Genomic DNA, 14222 nt, shown 5'->3' with positions numbered 1-14222 from the left:
GAGCTCCTCTGAATTCTGTGGAAAGCTTCTCTGACAGCCTCTGCCACTCCATGCTCCTCCAAAGCAGAAGTGCCACACTAATGGTTCTACCTACACCAAGTTCTGTTTCTCAACTCTGCATCTTTGACTATGGCATCTCTAGGGATATGAAGCCTCTTCCTCTCTTCTTCCTACTCCCTGACAATCAATCAACTCACAGTCATTGTTCAAGACTCAATTTCAAAGAGTCATCCCCAAGAAGTCTCCCATTTTCCTGGGCCTGGGTAAGGCCCCCTTGTCTGGATTTCTTACTTGTTTTTCTTACAGTCCTGTCTGTGTTGGTAGGAAGGGCCTAGAAGGGCCCAGAAAGGCCTAGAAGGACCTGTAGGCAAGTTGTTCTTGCTTCCTTCACCTCTGTATCCCTGAGGCCTGATGCAGGGCCTGCATCATTGTCACTTGGAGAATCTAATGAATGACATTTCCATGAAGCTTCGTAGAGATAGAAACTGTCCCTTGGCTTCTACTCCTGCTCCCTTTCTTGTCTCTCCTATGCACTCTGTAGCATCTATGTTCCCTCCTAGGCACTCAACAAGTGTTGGGAACCAAGACATATATTAGGCTCAGGCAAATAAAGAGTGTAATAAGCTTTTCAATTGCTAGAGACTGGAACAATACTAACTGCTGTACCATGGCAACAATTTATTCTCTTTTTTTAAAAGAGTTTCCTTTTTTCATCATAGGAGTATTCACAATTATTTGTTTAAAGTGAACGAGAGAATAAGAAATACAGGAAGAATGATTCTGTAATATCAACAAATTTACCTAACTAATGTGCCATGACAACAGGCAATTGGTAAAAGCAGCACTTCGTAGAGTAAGAAAATATCATGAGACTCCATAAAAAAATGTGGATTTCAGGTTATTAGATAGAGGAATGGACAGAAAAGGAAATGAGATGTGTAGGTTTGTAGTAACTCTCTGTATTTGTCTGCATAGCACTTGTATAAAATCTGATTTAGGGTTAGTGTGCTCCCATAATGATGACCTCTCTACTACAAAAATCAAATCAGTGTGTTGTGTTAAGGCAAAAGCTAGATTCTTGCCTCTACTCTGGGATTAACTATTGTATCAGTAAATTTAAAAATAAAAGAGAAGCACATGACTTTGGAGAGCTTTCGAATAGCTTGCCACCTAACTATAGTGTGGCAACCAGACTCATTTCCTCCTTCTTCATCTAGTGTCTGCAGAGCAGCTCCTGGACTCAGATCCCCCGAAGCACCTAGCTGTCTCTCCAGTGTGATTCTAGAACACTCACTAAGGTACCCGTGTTTACTCCGGGAGAGCCTCCTTTGCTCATCTTCAGTGACTCCTGGCTTTGCAAAGGCAGCTCTCAGAGCCTCACTTTTGACTCAGTGACCGCCCATAAAGCCACAGACTATTTATATACCCAAGAGGCCTGATACACCATAAAGCCCCATCACAGCTCAACGCTATCCACCAAACCCAGTGATTTCAAAACAAAGGTCACATTCACTACTACCCTAACTTGCAGTGCCCAACCAGAGTCATGAGTAGCTTACCAGCAGACGTATATTTCCTGAAATATATTATTGGGCCATTTCACTACCTACGGTGCAACTATTAGAGTGTATCTGGATGGTGTAGCCCAATTACTGGCTGTACCTGTGTGGTACAATCAAGAGATACAATAAACAGAAATGGATGAGGCTGCTGCCCACATAATACAGCATGCTGTTTTACAGTTAAGTTCCTGCATAATTAAAAGGAGTACATTCTAAAACAACAGTATAAAGTATAGTACAGGAAATGCATTAATCAGTAACACAGTCAATTATTATCATTATAAAGTATTATATGCTATATACAAGTGCTATAGTTTCCTATGATTGGTATGTTTGCTGACACCAACACAAAATCTAAGTAATGTGTTATGCTGTGGCAATATAGCAACTGCAGCATCACTAAGCAATAGAAATGCATCAGCTCCAATGCAGTCTTACACGACAATGACTCGAGATGCAGGACATGATTAACTGAAACATCATTATGAAACACACGACTGTAATCTCAAACCAAGTGATTAAGCCCCCTGTCCAGTCCTCCACATCATGTCCAGGCTTTCGGTGTCTAAGAGATGCCAGAGGGCTTTTCATCCTAGATGTCCAAAGAACGGCTACATCTTCATCTCTACCTGCCATCAATATTGAGATTTCCATCCTGGAGTATTCTCAACTGTGGTCAGAAAGATCATTCAGGGCCATGGTAGCCTTGCAGGTATCTGCCTGGACAGCTGCATTTATTGACTGTAATGCACCTGAGGAATTAACACCTAGGGACTCAGAAGTCTCTGGACTTTCACTTCACACCTAAAGTGTAGATTGATTGATGCAATGTGAAATGAGAGAATTTAAAGCATTTTTAAAAGGAAAAATGTTGATACATTTATTTCTAAAAATGTTTACTCTTTTCTGTAAAGATTGAAGGATTGACTTCCCACAAAGGAAGTCTTGTACCTAAGGCAGATAGTTTGCTCATTCATTTGCATACTAATTCAGTAAACATCTATCACGGGCCTCATGAATGTCTTTCATTGTGAAAGAAACTAAAGATATCAAAATTTACTAAAGAGAGTCTAGAGAGAGGAAGAAAGAGAATAGACAAATAAATAGCCTTTGATGAGTGTTGTGAAGCGACGGGACTGGATAAACAATAGAAAGGTGTATTAGTTATTTTTCTCATTGCTGTGTAAATGTGCTCAACACGAGAAACTTAAGAAAGAAAGGATTTGGGATCTATTCTAGCTCACAGTTTGAGGGTCCAGTCCACTGTGGTAAAGATGGCATGGTAGCAGGGGCACGAGGCAGTTTGCCACACTGAGTCTGCATTAACAAACGGGGATGCAAGCTGGGGCTCAACTCGCTGTCTCCTTGGATCTTCTTCTTCATTCAAGGACTCCAGCTCATGGATGAATGGATGATGCCACCCACTTTCAAAAGCCCCTCCTTGGTCACACCTTTCTGGAAACATCCTCACAGAAACTCCCAGAAGTGTATTTCCATGGTGATTCTAAATCCAGTCAATTCAACAATGAAGATTAAGTATCACAAGGGGGATCTTTAAGAAATGTTATCATGGGGGAAATACAGCTACATATAAAAACAGATTTTGAGCCATGTCAGTTTGCAACTCGGTGTCTACAAGCACCTCCCCAAGGCCTGTCTTCCCTTCCATGCCCAACCACCCTTCCATCTGGATTATTTTGAAATAAATCCTGAACATTGTGTCATCCCCTTATGATGGTTTTGGTATGACTCTGTACCAGAAAAAGTAAGTGCCCTTTGGATACTATAATCAAAGGAAGTGTCTCCAAGGGAGTGTTCAAGGAAAATAACATGTGTGAATGGCAATGAGAGTTACCAAAGTGTAAAACCTTTGGATGGTTTAGAATGTGAAAATTGGCCAATCATCTACCTTGGATATTGTGAAGGTACTCAGTCCTAAAACATTGGTATGCCTATAACAGATAAAATGGATACCAATACTATAGTAAGACTTATAAGAGGCTTACTACTCTATGCCAGGAACTCTTCCAGTATATTTTATGAATCGTTTCATATAAATGGCTGGCATTTGTTGCTTTATTTCATGATTTTGCATATATGTGGTACTAAGGTTTGAATCCAGAACCTCACACATGCCAAGAGCATGCTCTACTACTAGACTCCACCATCAGCCTTGAGGCATGTGTCTTTTTACAGTTTTAGGAAGCCATAATTTATTCCCCTTTTACTAAAGTTGGAGAAACAGAAGGAACAGCTACTTAAGAGCAGCTTCAGAATCTAGATCCAGAACGCAATCTCCCAATCATTGCACTATGCTACTTCCCCTTTAAGCTAGATTGGCCCTTGAATTGCCAGTCACATTTCTGTACAGCTCTGAACAGGTCCAGGTACACAGATCACAGCTGCTCAGGTGTCTTGGAATCCACCCCATCTTCTCTCACTACCTCCAACTATACACTGCCACCCCTCTAATCATTGGATGGAAATCAATGATTGAATGGCTTGTCTTTTCTTCACTTCCTTTACTACCAAATTTCTTTGCCTGTTTGAATATAAGCCCCATGAGATAGGGAACATGTCAGTCTGTCATTCATTACCATACAGTACTCTAAACATACTGGGTCTAAGTAAGTGCTTGCAAGCTGAAATTAATAAGTGAAAGGCTGTATGTGATTCCGTAACTATAGCATACACATTACTGTTTAAAAGGACAACTGTTGATTTACTTGTATTTCTGTAATGTAATGTATTCGGCTATTTTCTCAACACCAAGCAATTCTCCAATTCTGTGAACACCAACAATAATTCCTACTGTTTAGTTCAATTCTGAGGCTAATTATCTGAAGTTAGTGCAGGCCTCACAAGTAAAAGGCATAACCTCACAAGATCAACACACACACACACACACACACACACACACACACACACACACACACACACCACATGTATATTATGTATGTCAACTGTCAGAACTGCATCCCCAAGCTGTCCTAGCTTCTGTTTCCTTTGGCTACAACTCACAGATTCCCATTAGTCCCTCTCCCTGTACAATTTGTATCATAACTCGCAGAACACAGAGAAATATGTTTACTGGTTATGAAGAGTACTAGAAAGGATACAAATGAACAACTTGATAAGTGGTTCTCAACCTGTGGGTTGTGACCCCTTTGGGGGTCTCATCTCAGCTATCCTGCATATTAGATATTTACATTACAATTCATAACAGTAGCAAAATTACAGTTATGAAATAGCAACAAAATAACTTTATGGTCAGCAGTCACCACAATATGAGGAATTATATTAAAGAATCATCGCAATAGAAAGGTTGAGAACCACTGAACTAGATGAAGGGATGATCCAGGGGCAAGATCCAGAGGATCCTGAGTGCAAGAGTTTCTGTTTCTAGGTGGTTTGGGGCACGATACCCTCCCTTTCAGGCTATGAACTCTCCAAAACCCACTGTATGCATGACTAAAGTTTTGAAATCATTAAGTACCCTCTCAGACCCTCTTTACTCCCTGGAGGGCAGGGGTGAGCTGAAATGTCTAAACCTCTGATAACATACCTCAATGGCTCTTCTGGCAACTAGTCTCTCAACCTCCAGAGTCAGCTCATAAGCATAAGCTCAGGTGAGGTATAAATGGGAATTATAAGTAATATTCAGCTGTTCTTGCTACTCATAACCCTCAGAAATTCCCAGGATTGAAGAGCTCTATGATAATTAAAGGGAATGAGAACCAACCGTGTATTTGTTATCACGTCACAAAATCTCCAATGACATCAATTGGAATTCTAAGTTTTCATGAGCTGTTCCCACCCCTCTGCTTTAACAACTGTCATATTCCAAGGGCTTGCTTAAGTCTCAGAATTCATTTTAATTCATGAGCCAAGGGTCAACTCCACCTGGGGGTTTCCAGCCCTCAGTTACTCACAGAATGCTGTAAAGTGATGACTGTCAGGTGTGAAAGATGACATCCCAGCTTCCTTATACTGAGGTAGGACATATCTGAGGCCCCACTCACCCCAGAACCCTGCAGGACCAGGCTTCTCTTCTCCCTGACCTGTTGTTAGGCTACCAACAGACAAATTACATTACTTTCTAAAATTCCTGTTAGGCAATATGACTGTGTACTAGAAATAATAAGTTACTGTGCTTATCAGTTTACCATTAAAATAAAATTAATTCCAGAAGCATGTAGAAATTGATGTGATTTTAGGTTGATGAACCAAAGTGGTTTTTTAGGATATTAAAGTGCTTCACATCACCTCAGCCCCAAAGGTCATTGAAGACCTTTGTTTGACAGATGTTGAATAGACAGCATTTAACACAGAGCCATCTCTGTAATACAGCAGGAAGTGAGAGAGCTGAGGATCAGTTCAGTGTGAAAACACTCGGAACTGCTTTCCAACTGTTCTAAGGGTCTCAAGCACAGCAATAATCATAGACCAGGGAGAAAGTCTTGAAAAGTAAAACGCATGTGACGTAGCTCATTAAGAGGAATAGAGTCACCCATCCAATGCGTGTACCGGAATTCCCTTCACCACCATAAGAGCTGAGGAGCAGAAATACTGATTTGGTTAAAGAGTGCCAAAGAAGCTAGAGACATGCTTTTTCCCACATATAAGTAGAGGGAAAGCCAAGTCTTAATGTATGTAAATAAAGTAAAAACTGCAATATTGTCTGGCTGTTTCTAAACAGCCAGTGAGAGTCATCTGGACCTTAAATGAGGAGTCATTTGTGATAAATACACTCCTCAGTGTCCTCATTTAAAATGAAATGGGACCACACATCCAGACTCTAAACTGAAAAGTTAGTAGCAAAAAGAACTGTTCCTAAACCCACATACAGTTAAATCCACATGGCTCATAAGGGAGAATCCCTAGATCATGGGCAATTATGCTCCAGGAAGGTTTTGAACTTAAGAATCCAGAAAATCCCCTTGGGATATAGGCAAAAACACTGGATACCATGTCATAGCTAAACTGCCTCATTGTGCTGTCTTATTTACATAAATGAATTTGACTATTGTAATTTAATCAGCACAGTTTCTTTAAAAATATTATAACTGCTTAAATCCAACTTCAAGAAACATGAGTCTTTTAACAAGATGCAGGATAGCAATCTCTCAGAAAAACAGAGAAAAGCGGTCTCTGTCCTGTGGCAAAATCTGTGATGATGACATCTGTAGATGATGTACACGATGCCTCTGAAGGCTGCTCTTTAGAAGACTTTATTAATTTTTTCTACATAATCTAATATCCATGGACAGTAAAGAGATGCACAATACATATAGATATGGAAATACAGATTTATTTTCCTCAGATCATCACCCAATAACCACACAGATGTGTGAACACAGAAAAAAATAAATATAGGCACAGACAAGGAGGATCAGGAGTTCAAGGTGACCCTTGGATACACAGAACATTTGAGTCCATTCTGGGTTACATGAAACAAGAGGGGGGGAGAGGGAGAGAGGGGGAGAGAGGGGGGAGAGGGAGGGAGATCATTGTAAACAGCGAGTGTTATTTCTCTCTAATCTTTTCATTGCATGCCTTCACTATCTAATAAGCAACTGTAAGATAAACTACTTCACAATGTTTTGACATGAACCAGGAATTAAATTGCAAAGTGAATGCTTTAAGGGAGTTTTTAAAATGTTATAAACTAAGTCTGAGTATAATGCACTATAAAGAAAGTCATGTTTTCTCTGACTTCTTGGTCACCTATCAATCCTGCCTCCAGAATCAGAGCGCTGCTGTCTCTACAGAGGCGCAGGTCCTGTCTGGCAGGAGAGATGTGAGGCAAATCGGGGGCAACTGTCCCAAATCCTTTTTTGTTTTGTATCCTTCTAGTGATGCACATCTAAACAGATTTTTTCATTTTACATGCCTTCTACTCTTTCCTTTTTAAAATTACAGAACTCACCCCATCTCGTTACCATGCCAGTTAGCTAGTAGCTTCCCTAAGCTGCCTTTTAAAAAGAACAGGGCCAGACACGGTGACACGTGCTAGAACCACAGCGCTGGGGAGGCTGAGGCAGGGTTATCTCAAGGTGGAGGCCATCCTGGGTTACAGAGGAAGACTCTGCTTAAGAAAAAAGATAAGAAGCAAACAAGCAGAAAGACCTAAAGGAACATGTTCACAAAAGTGGGACAATTGTGTCAGCTACAGTTGCATATCTAAAGCTCTTACCTGCATATTCTCTTTTCATTCTCGTTATACTCTTATGAGTTCTATCATTTTCCCACCCATTTTATCCAGGAAAACAAACAAACAAAAGCAACCAGAGTTTGAATCTCTTACATCTACTGAGGCATCTGGTTTTGTAGCCCGACTCTCTCCTCTGGCTGGACAGGGGAAAGGTGAGGTCTGGTGTCCTACTTCAGTGGTACACAGCTCTATCGACAGCTATTTTGTTAATTTATTTTATAAAACCTTAGGAGGGGAAGTGTCTTAGGAAACAAGCATTTCAGTGAGTGGATTCAGCCGTGGATCCCACAGCCACAGCTTGAGGTACTCAGGATGTAATGTGAAAATTCTCACTCGCTGAAAATCCTTGCTCTGAACCCTCCTGTACTTATAACAAGAACACACTAGAATCAGCATGGCCTGAACTGATCTGTTGAAAACACACCATGTAATACAGTCAGACTTTTTCCAGGCTGCCTTTTCCCTGGTAGGTACATGGCAATGAAAGATATGAAGGCATAAGCTTGGCGGCCACTTCAAAGTGCCCAGATGGCCCTAGAACGTCACCATGCTCATTATATGCATTTATTGTGCATGAGCTCACAGCTGTCCAAATCTACCCTGAGTCTCCAATCTAGAAGAAATAGTGATAGGAACACTGCTAATGTGACATGACTGTAGACAACACAGAGTGACATGGCCTGGGGTGATGGCCGTTCCCCCCTCCCCTGCCACTTATCTTAATAGCAGTGCAGCCCTGCCCAGGAAGTCACAGACAGAAGAGCCAAGAAGTATTCGTGCAGCTGTATACACCATGAACACTCTCCAAGTCACTCTTACACTGACTTGTACTACAGGGCCACCTTGGTGTCAGTGTTCTGGCTCCAGAGCATAGCCAGCCAGACTTCTTCCTAGAGCCAGACATCAGTCACAAATGTGAAGTAAGAAGATAGCTGGACAGGAAAAAGAAAGTCATCCATGGCTAGAGGTTTCTAGCTCAGTGAGAAAGTATTTGTCTAGAATATATAAGGCCCTGGGTTGGTTTTGCAAAACCGAGTAATAACAAAAAAAAAAAAAAATCATCCAAGTCAGCATTTTCCACTCTAAGACGAAAAGACAATGCATATAAGCACCCACACCCACATGTGTTCACACACAGACACAGACACACACACACACACACACACACACACACACACACACACACACACATCATTAAGGGCAGTGAAATCATAGGACCAGAATACAGAGAAAATAAACAATGTCAGTAAACAAAACATACCTTTGTGGTGGTTGAGCAGTCTTCTAAAACACCCGTTACCCATTTGTAACCCTTAAACACACAGACTCAGAGTCTTTATAAGTAACTGGTTTGCTTTATATTCAAAATGAGTTCTTTGTGAAGCATCAGATTCCACAGCAAATACGAAGGACTGTTGGTGAACAATACACTGGTGTCTTGGATACAGGGAATTCTCAGTCTCCATTATCGTGCTACACTCATCAGTCCATCATTTCCTAGATGATATCTTGCTTGACCTAGAAGATATCAAAGAAGTGCTTTACAATTATGAAAATTATGTGCTCTTCGTTAAATAGGGATAACTGCCTGTCTTCTAAAGACAGTATTTTCTGTGTACAAACTTAAACATTTCATCCACAATTGTAGGCAACTGACAAAATTGTCTTTTCAAAATTAAGACCAAACTTCACATAAATTCATCATTCTTTGGGAGTCACAAAGTTTACTTTGTGATTCCAGGAATTTTGTTATGATTTCAGCTTCATGTATAAAAACAATGCAAGCAGAACCTTCTCAGAGGAGCTCAGAATGGAAGGCCAGTGTGCACTGTCTGTGCCGGGTGCTACAGGTGCTCTTTGCCAAGACCACAGAATGGACCATTCATTGTGGGCATTCAAACTACAACAAGGAGCATTTTCTCTTAACCCCTCCTATTCCTCAGCCATAGTCACTCATAGACATACTCAAAATACCAAGATCAAGGATATCCTGAATGTTATATCGCATGGTGGTAATCTTGGATGTGACAGGGGTTCTCACTAGGCCAAAAAAAGAATTTTTTTCTCCTTAAAAAAAGTTGTGTTTTCCCCCCATAGGAGAAAGAAAAAAACAAAAGACATAAAGTAATGAGATTAAAGTGGATTTTTCTTTCTAATACGATGTGTTGGGTCAATGAGACTTGGTTATAAGTAAATAATAAGGATAAAGATATACATTAGCAAAAAGTTGTCAAATTCCCCCCTTTTTTTCATTTTCTCTGATTATTATTTCCTTCCTCAACAGATGATATAAAACTCTGGGCAAATTTCCAAAATAATTAAGGCACAGAATACCTTTTGAGAGGAAAAGAAAGAAAAGAGAAAAACAGAGATAGCAGAGAAGAATAAAGAATGTTTAAAAACTAAAAAGAAAGTTTAAAAATAACAATAATAAGAGAGGAGCTCTAGAAGAGCCAAGACTTGAACTCAGTATGGTTTTAATTCTTTTCCACCAGGTCTTAGCCTTGGCAGGTCTCTGCTAAAATGCAGGAGTTTCATGGATGTGGAAACGGGTGATAGAAAATGCATTATTATACACAATTGTTGTACTTGAGAGAAACTATATGGAGGAAAAAAATAACACCCTAGAATAAATACAAATGAAATTCATGTATCAAAACCAATACTGTGAAAATAGTTTAAATGTTTCTTGAATTTATATCTAGTCATTAACCTAAATGCAGATTTTAGTTCATGCCACCCTTCTGCCTCATGGTCAGAAGGCCTGAAAACCTGTGGTGTGGAAAATTGGCAGGATAAAGAATATTGAATTGGTCTCCATGGAAAAACAGAACTTGGCAGCCATAACCGCCTCCCTGTCTGGTCTCTCTCCCACTTCCGTTTATTCTTTCCTGCTAAACCTTTGTCCCAGGAAAGAGGCCACACATTAGGTAAAGCAGGAAGCAAATGTCAGCCTGACCATTCACCGGTGACTTTGAATCTCTCCTCAACATGAGCCCCAAGTGTCCCAGCTCTCTGAGATCGCAGAAGCTGGGCTTTCGCTGATTTCGGTTGCTTCTCAGGTGGGAAACGTGCCTCACCCAAATGACCCCTGAAGAAACTGTGATTCCTACATGGAAACGATAAATCCACACACAAATCCTGTGGACATCCATTTATTTCCTCCACCCACCCTGCTTCACTCTCATGATGATTTCACGGAAGGCTGACATTTCCTTGGAATTTTATCCTGTGATCTGCCCCCAGATTCAGGCTAACTCTCTCCTAGGCTGTCCCTCAGCTGAGACTACACTGCATAGCCAGCACTGGTGGACAAAGTCCAGCCCCTGTCTTGTCCCTGGCCTCCTATAATCAGTCAAGGAATCAGCTTACTGGGACCCTGCAATGGGTTTGGGGTTCTTTGCATGAGCAAGCTGGAGGGAGTGTTGTGTCGCTGTGTGGTTTACTCTGCCTCGTGGTGGTTTTCACCCTGATCTTTTCTTTCTTTGCAGCTGGTTAATAATCCTCTAGCAAGTCAGGCCGCCGCTGCTGCAGCAGCCATGGGCTCCATAGCGAGTTCCCAGGCCTTTGGCAATGCCCTCTCCAGCCTTCAGGGGGTCACAGGTCAACTAGTTACTAATGCACAAGGACAGGTGAGTGGGAGATGGGAGCAAGAGCGAATTGTTATGGCAGATTGAACTCAGAAAGGAAATGAATTCCTTTTGCATGGCAGTGATATGTAGCTGCATCTATTTGAGGCAAATAAATAATGTTTACTGGCAATGTCAAGAACAGGAAAGGGGTTGGGAAGTGTTTCTATATTTTAGAAGCAAGATTTTTCTTTCTTGCCCCCTAAAATGTCAAGGTTTGATTTTGTTTTTGTTTTTGTGAGATGACTAGTGTTATGACCTGAGTTAAAGAATTTTTTCTCTCTATTGGAACATTCTTGAAAATAAACAATCAAAAATTGAATTTTGTAAAGAAAGCCTTTCTTTGCTTTTTTTTTTTTAACTTTTCACTTTAAAAAAAAATCTGATATAATGGGGAAACTAATGTCTTTTGCTGGTTACTCTGATATGTCTAAACTAACCTAAGTAAATCCCAGATCTGTATGTGTGGTGAGCTAATGCAAAGTTCTTTTCCAGCAACAAAAGGAAAGGGGGCATTAGATGCCAGTCGCCCTTCAGCCCCTGGCACTCTCAACTGATTTTCAGGGACTCAGGAGGTCTCTTGCATGCCTGTTGATTATCTCTATCCTGTCAGGTCCACTAAGCCCTCCCCATATCACAGGAGAGTACGCATTCTCCAACTAGGTTCATGTGTCTATGTCATGTTCACCGAGGTGACAGATGACAGAACTTCAGTGATCAGTAACCCTAAAAGCTGCAGAAAACAACAGAGCAGAGTTGAAGCTGATGATGTCAGGGTGCCCTCCAATGGAAAGCCAGAGTCCAGCCTCACTGGTTAGTGACTTCAGTTTTCTAGTGTGTCCATCTATGATTACAGAGAGAGCATTATTTCTTTACTTAGCAGTGTGTTTACATAACTCCCTGCTACAACTGCTCTGCAAAACAAGGAATCTCGATGTCTTAAATTCTTGGGGTTTTTATTTTACATAAAGCATAAGCAAAGATGCATTACAAACTAAACCATCTCTATCTACAACCCAGGAAAAGAAAAAGCTGACCTTGTTATATTTCCTGGGCGGGTATAGGATTGTCCCATCAGAGACCCGAGGGCTGAACGATGGAGCTTGTCAAAGAGAGGCCCCATGTAATGAATCATCTTATCACAGGTGCACACCACACATATTAAAGGAGGGTTGTATGAACACTGTGCCCTCTACAGTAACCTTTCAATGTCTGCTTTAACCCTTGTTCCAATTCCTTTTCATCAAAGGATCATTTTATGCAGCTAGCTCTAAATTGAGGCTCTCAAAAGCATATTAAGATTTCTGAAGGGCTATGGGTATCTGGGTAGAGGAAAAGTAGGGTTTAATATCTATAACTCATTCTGACTTCAGGCCTGTGCTGGAAGCAGCTTCCTAGAGCTATGCCCAGAAATAAAGCAAGCTCCAAATGTAAATTTTAAGAGTTGAAGATCAAAACTGAATCTATCCAGACAGACATTTCCCTCTGATTTTTCTGTTCCACCATCCAAGAGAAATATATTGTTATGCCGACACACACACACACACAGAGAAATGTTTTAGTGTAAAGGACTACTATGTCTTACTTTTCAAATGCTTTGATGGCTGATTAGCCAGTGGTAACTTCTTATGGGCCAGAGTCCCCATCTGTCACTCTAATATCTGGAATCTCTCTCCCAGCCCACAAGAATCCCAAGTTGAATACTCACAGGGCAGTGTAGACACTGAATCAGAATTGATCTTAGTATCATTTATTATTATCATTATTATTATTATTATTATTAATTTACAAGTTGTATAAGAACGGTTTATTTGTATTTATAGTAAACATATTCCCAAAGGTGAACATCTACTATCATAAGAAGGGGGCAAAGTCATCTGAGATGTGTTTCTTTGTCTTGTGTTAATTTGATACAAAAGAGATGAATATATGGAACCAGATTAGTACAATTTGCCTTGCTTAATATACCCTGCCACCTAGAATTGCCACACTCGTTTATTTTTCATTTCTTAAAGTCTCTGTAGAGGTCTCCCAGACAGATATGAAGAAAACACTCTTTGAATGCTTAGAAACTTTTTTATATTTAGAAGTTTGTCAAAGAATAATGCCATTGGTATGTAAACCTAGGTTTAAGAAACAGGATTTATTGATAGTTACATGGACAAATGGGAAGATTCTTTCCACATAGAACCATCAAGCAAGGGTATTGTCATCCAAATGTCTATCCTTGTCCTCACTCCTTGAGATTCTTTCTGCATCCTATAAACATTTAAGAGACCTAAATGAGCATTCAGGCCTACCAGGGATGGTGTTATGTACCAATTCTCTCTGGTTTTCTGAGTGTCTGACAGAGACTTAGCTTACCCATACCTACCCTTATCCTTCAAGGAGTCATCTGCTGCAGGCCACACTCATGGCTGCTCAATCAGCCTCTGTTCTGTGCCTGAGTCTCCTTCAGACTCTTGGTCTTCTGGTCACAACAGCCAGAAATCTCATCATCTGGCTCTTGCTATTTGACTTGCCTGCCTTGAAATCTGTGTTTTCCAGAAACTAGATCCCAGTAAAGACACAGATGCGACATCTGGATATGTTGAAGAATGAGCTTTTCTGCTGTTTTGCTCCCCCCAGCCTCTAGTCATGACAAATACAGAGAAAATTTTCCTCCATTTTCATACTTTTCTCACTTCACCCTCTCATAACTATTAATTGAAAGGGCAGACAGTAGTCACTAGAGTTAATAATTTAACAGACACTGCAAGACGAGAAGGTAGTCAGTGTCCCCTGGTAACTAGTAGTCAGCCATGGACATTGACTGCA

General features: G+C 40.7%; 1 protein-coding gene across 1 annotated transcript in view; it reads left to right on the top strand.

Annotated features, from left to right (window-relative positions):
* Nucleotides 1-14006, top strand: part of Pou6f2 (POU class 6 homeobox 2) — a 341728-nt gene extending 327722 nt beyond the window's left edge. Inside the window, exons 6-7 of the mRNA XM_076573605.1 lie at nucleotides 11268-11408; nucleotides 13953-14006. Coding sequence (XP_076429720.1) covers nucleotides 11268-11408; nucleotides 13953-14006 — 195 coding nt within the window. The remainder of the gene's footprint in view (nucleotides 1-11267; nucleotides 11409-13952) is intronic.
* Nucleotides 14007-14222: the final 216 nt, after the last annotated feature.

The sequence above is a fragment of the Peromyscus maniculatus genome, chromosome 5, assembly GCF_049852395.1.
Source record: "Peromyscus maniculatus bairdii isolate BWxNUB_F1_BW_parent chromosome 5, HU_Pman_BW_mat_3.1, whole genome shotgun sequence".
Lineage (NCBI taxonomy): Eukaryota > Metazoa > Chordata > Mammalia > Rodentia > Cricetidae > Peromyscus > Peromyscus maniculatus.
The sequence above is the reverse complement of the archived record's forward strand: the minus strand, read 5'-3'. Positions and strand labels throughout refer to the sequence as shown.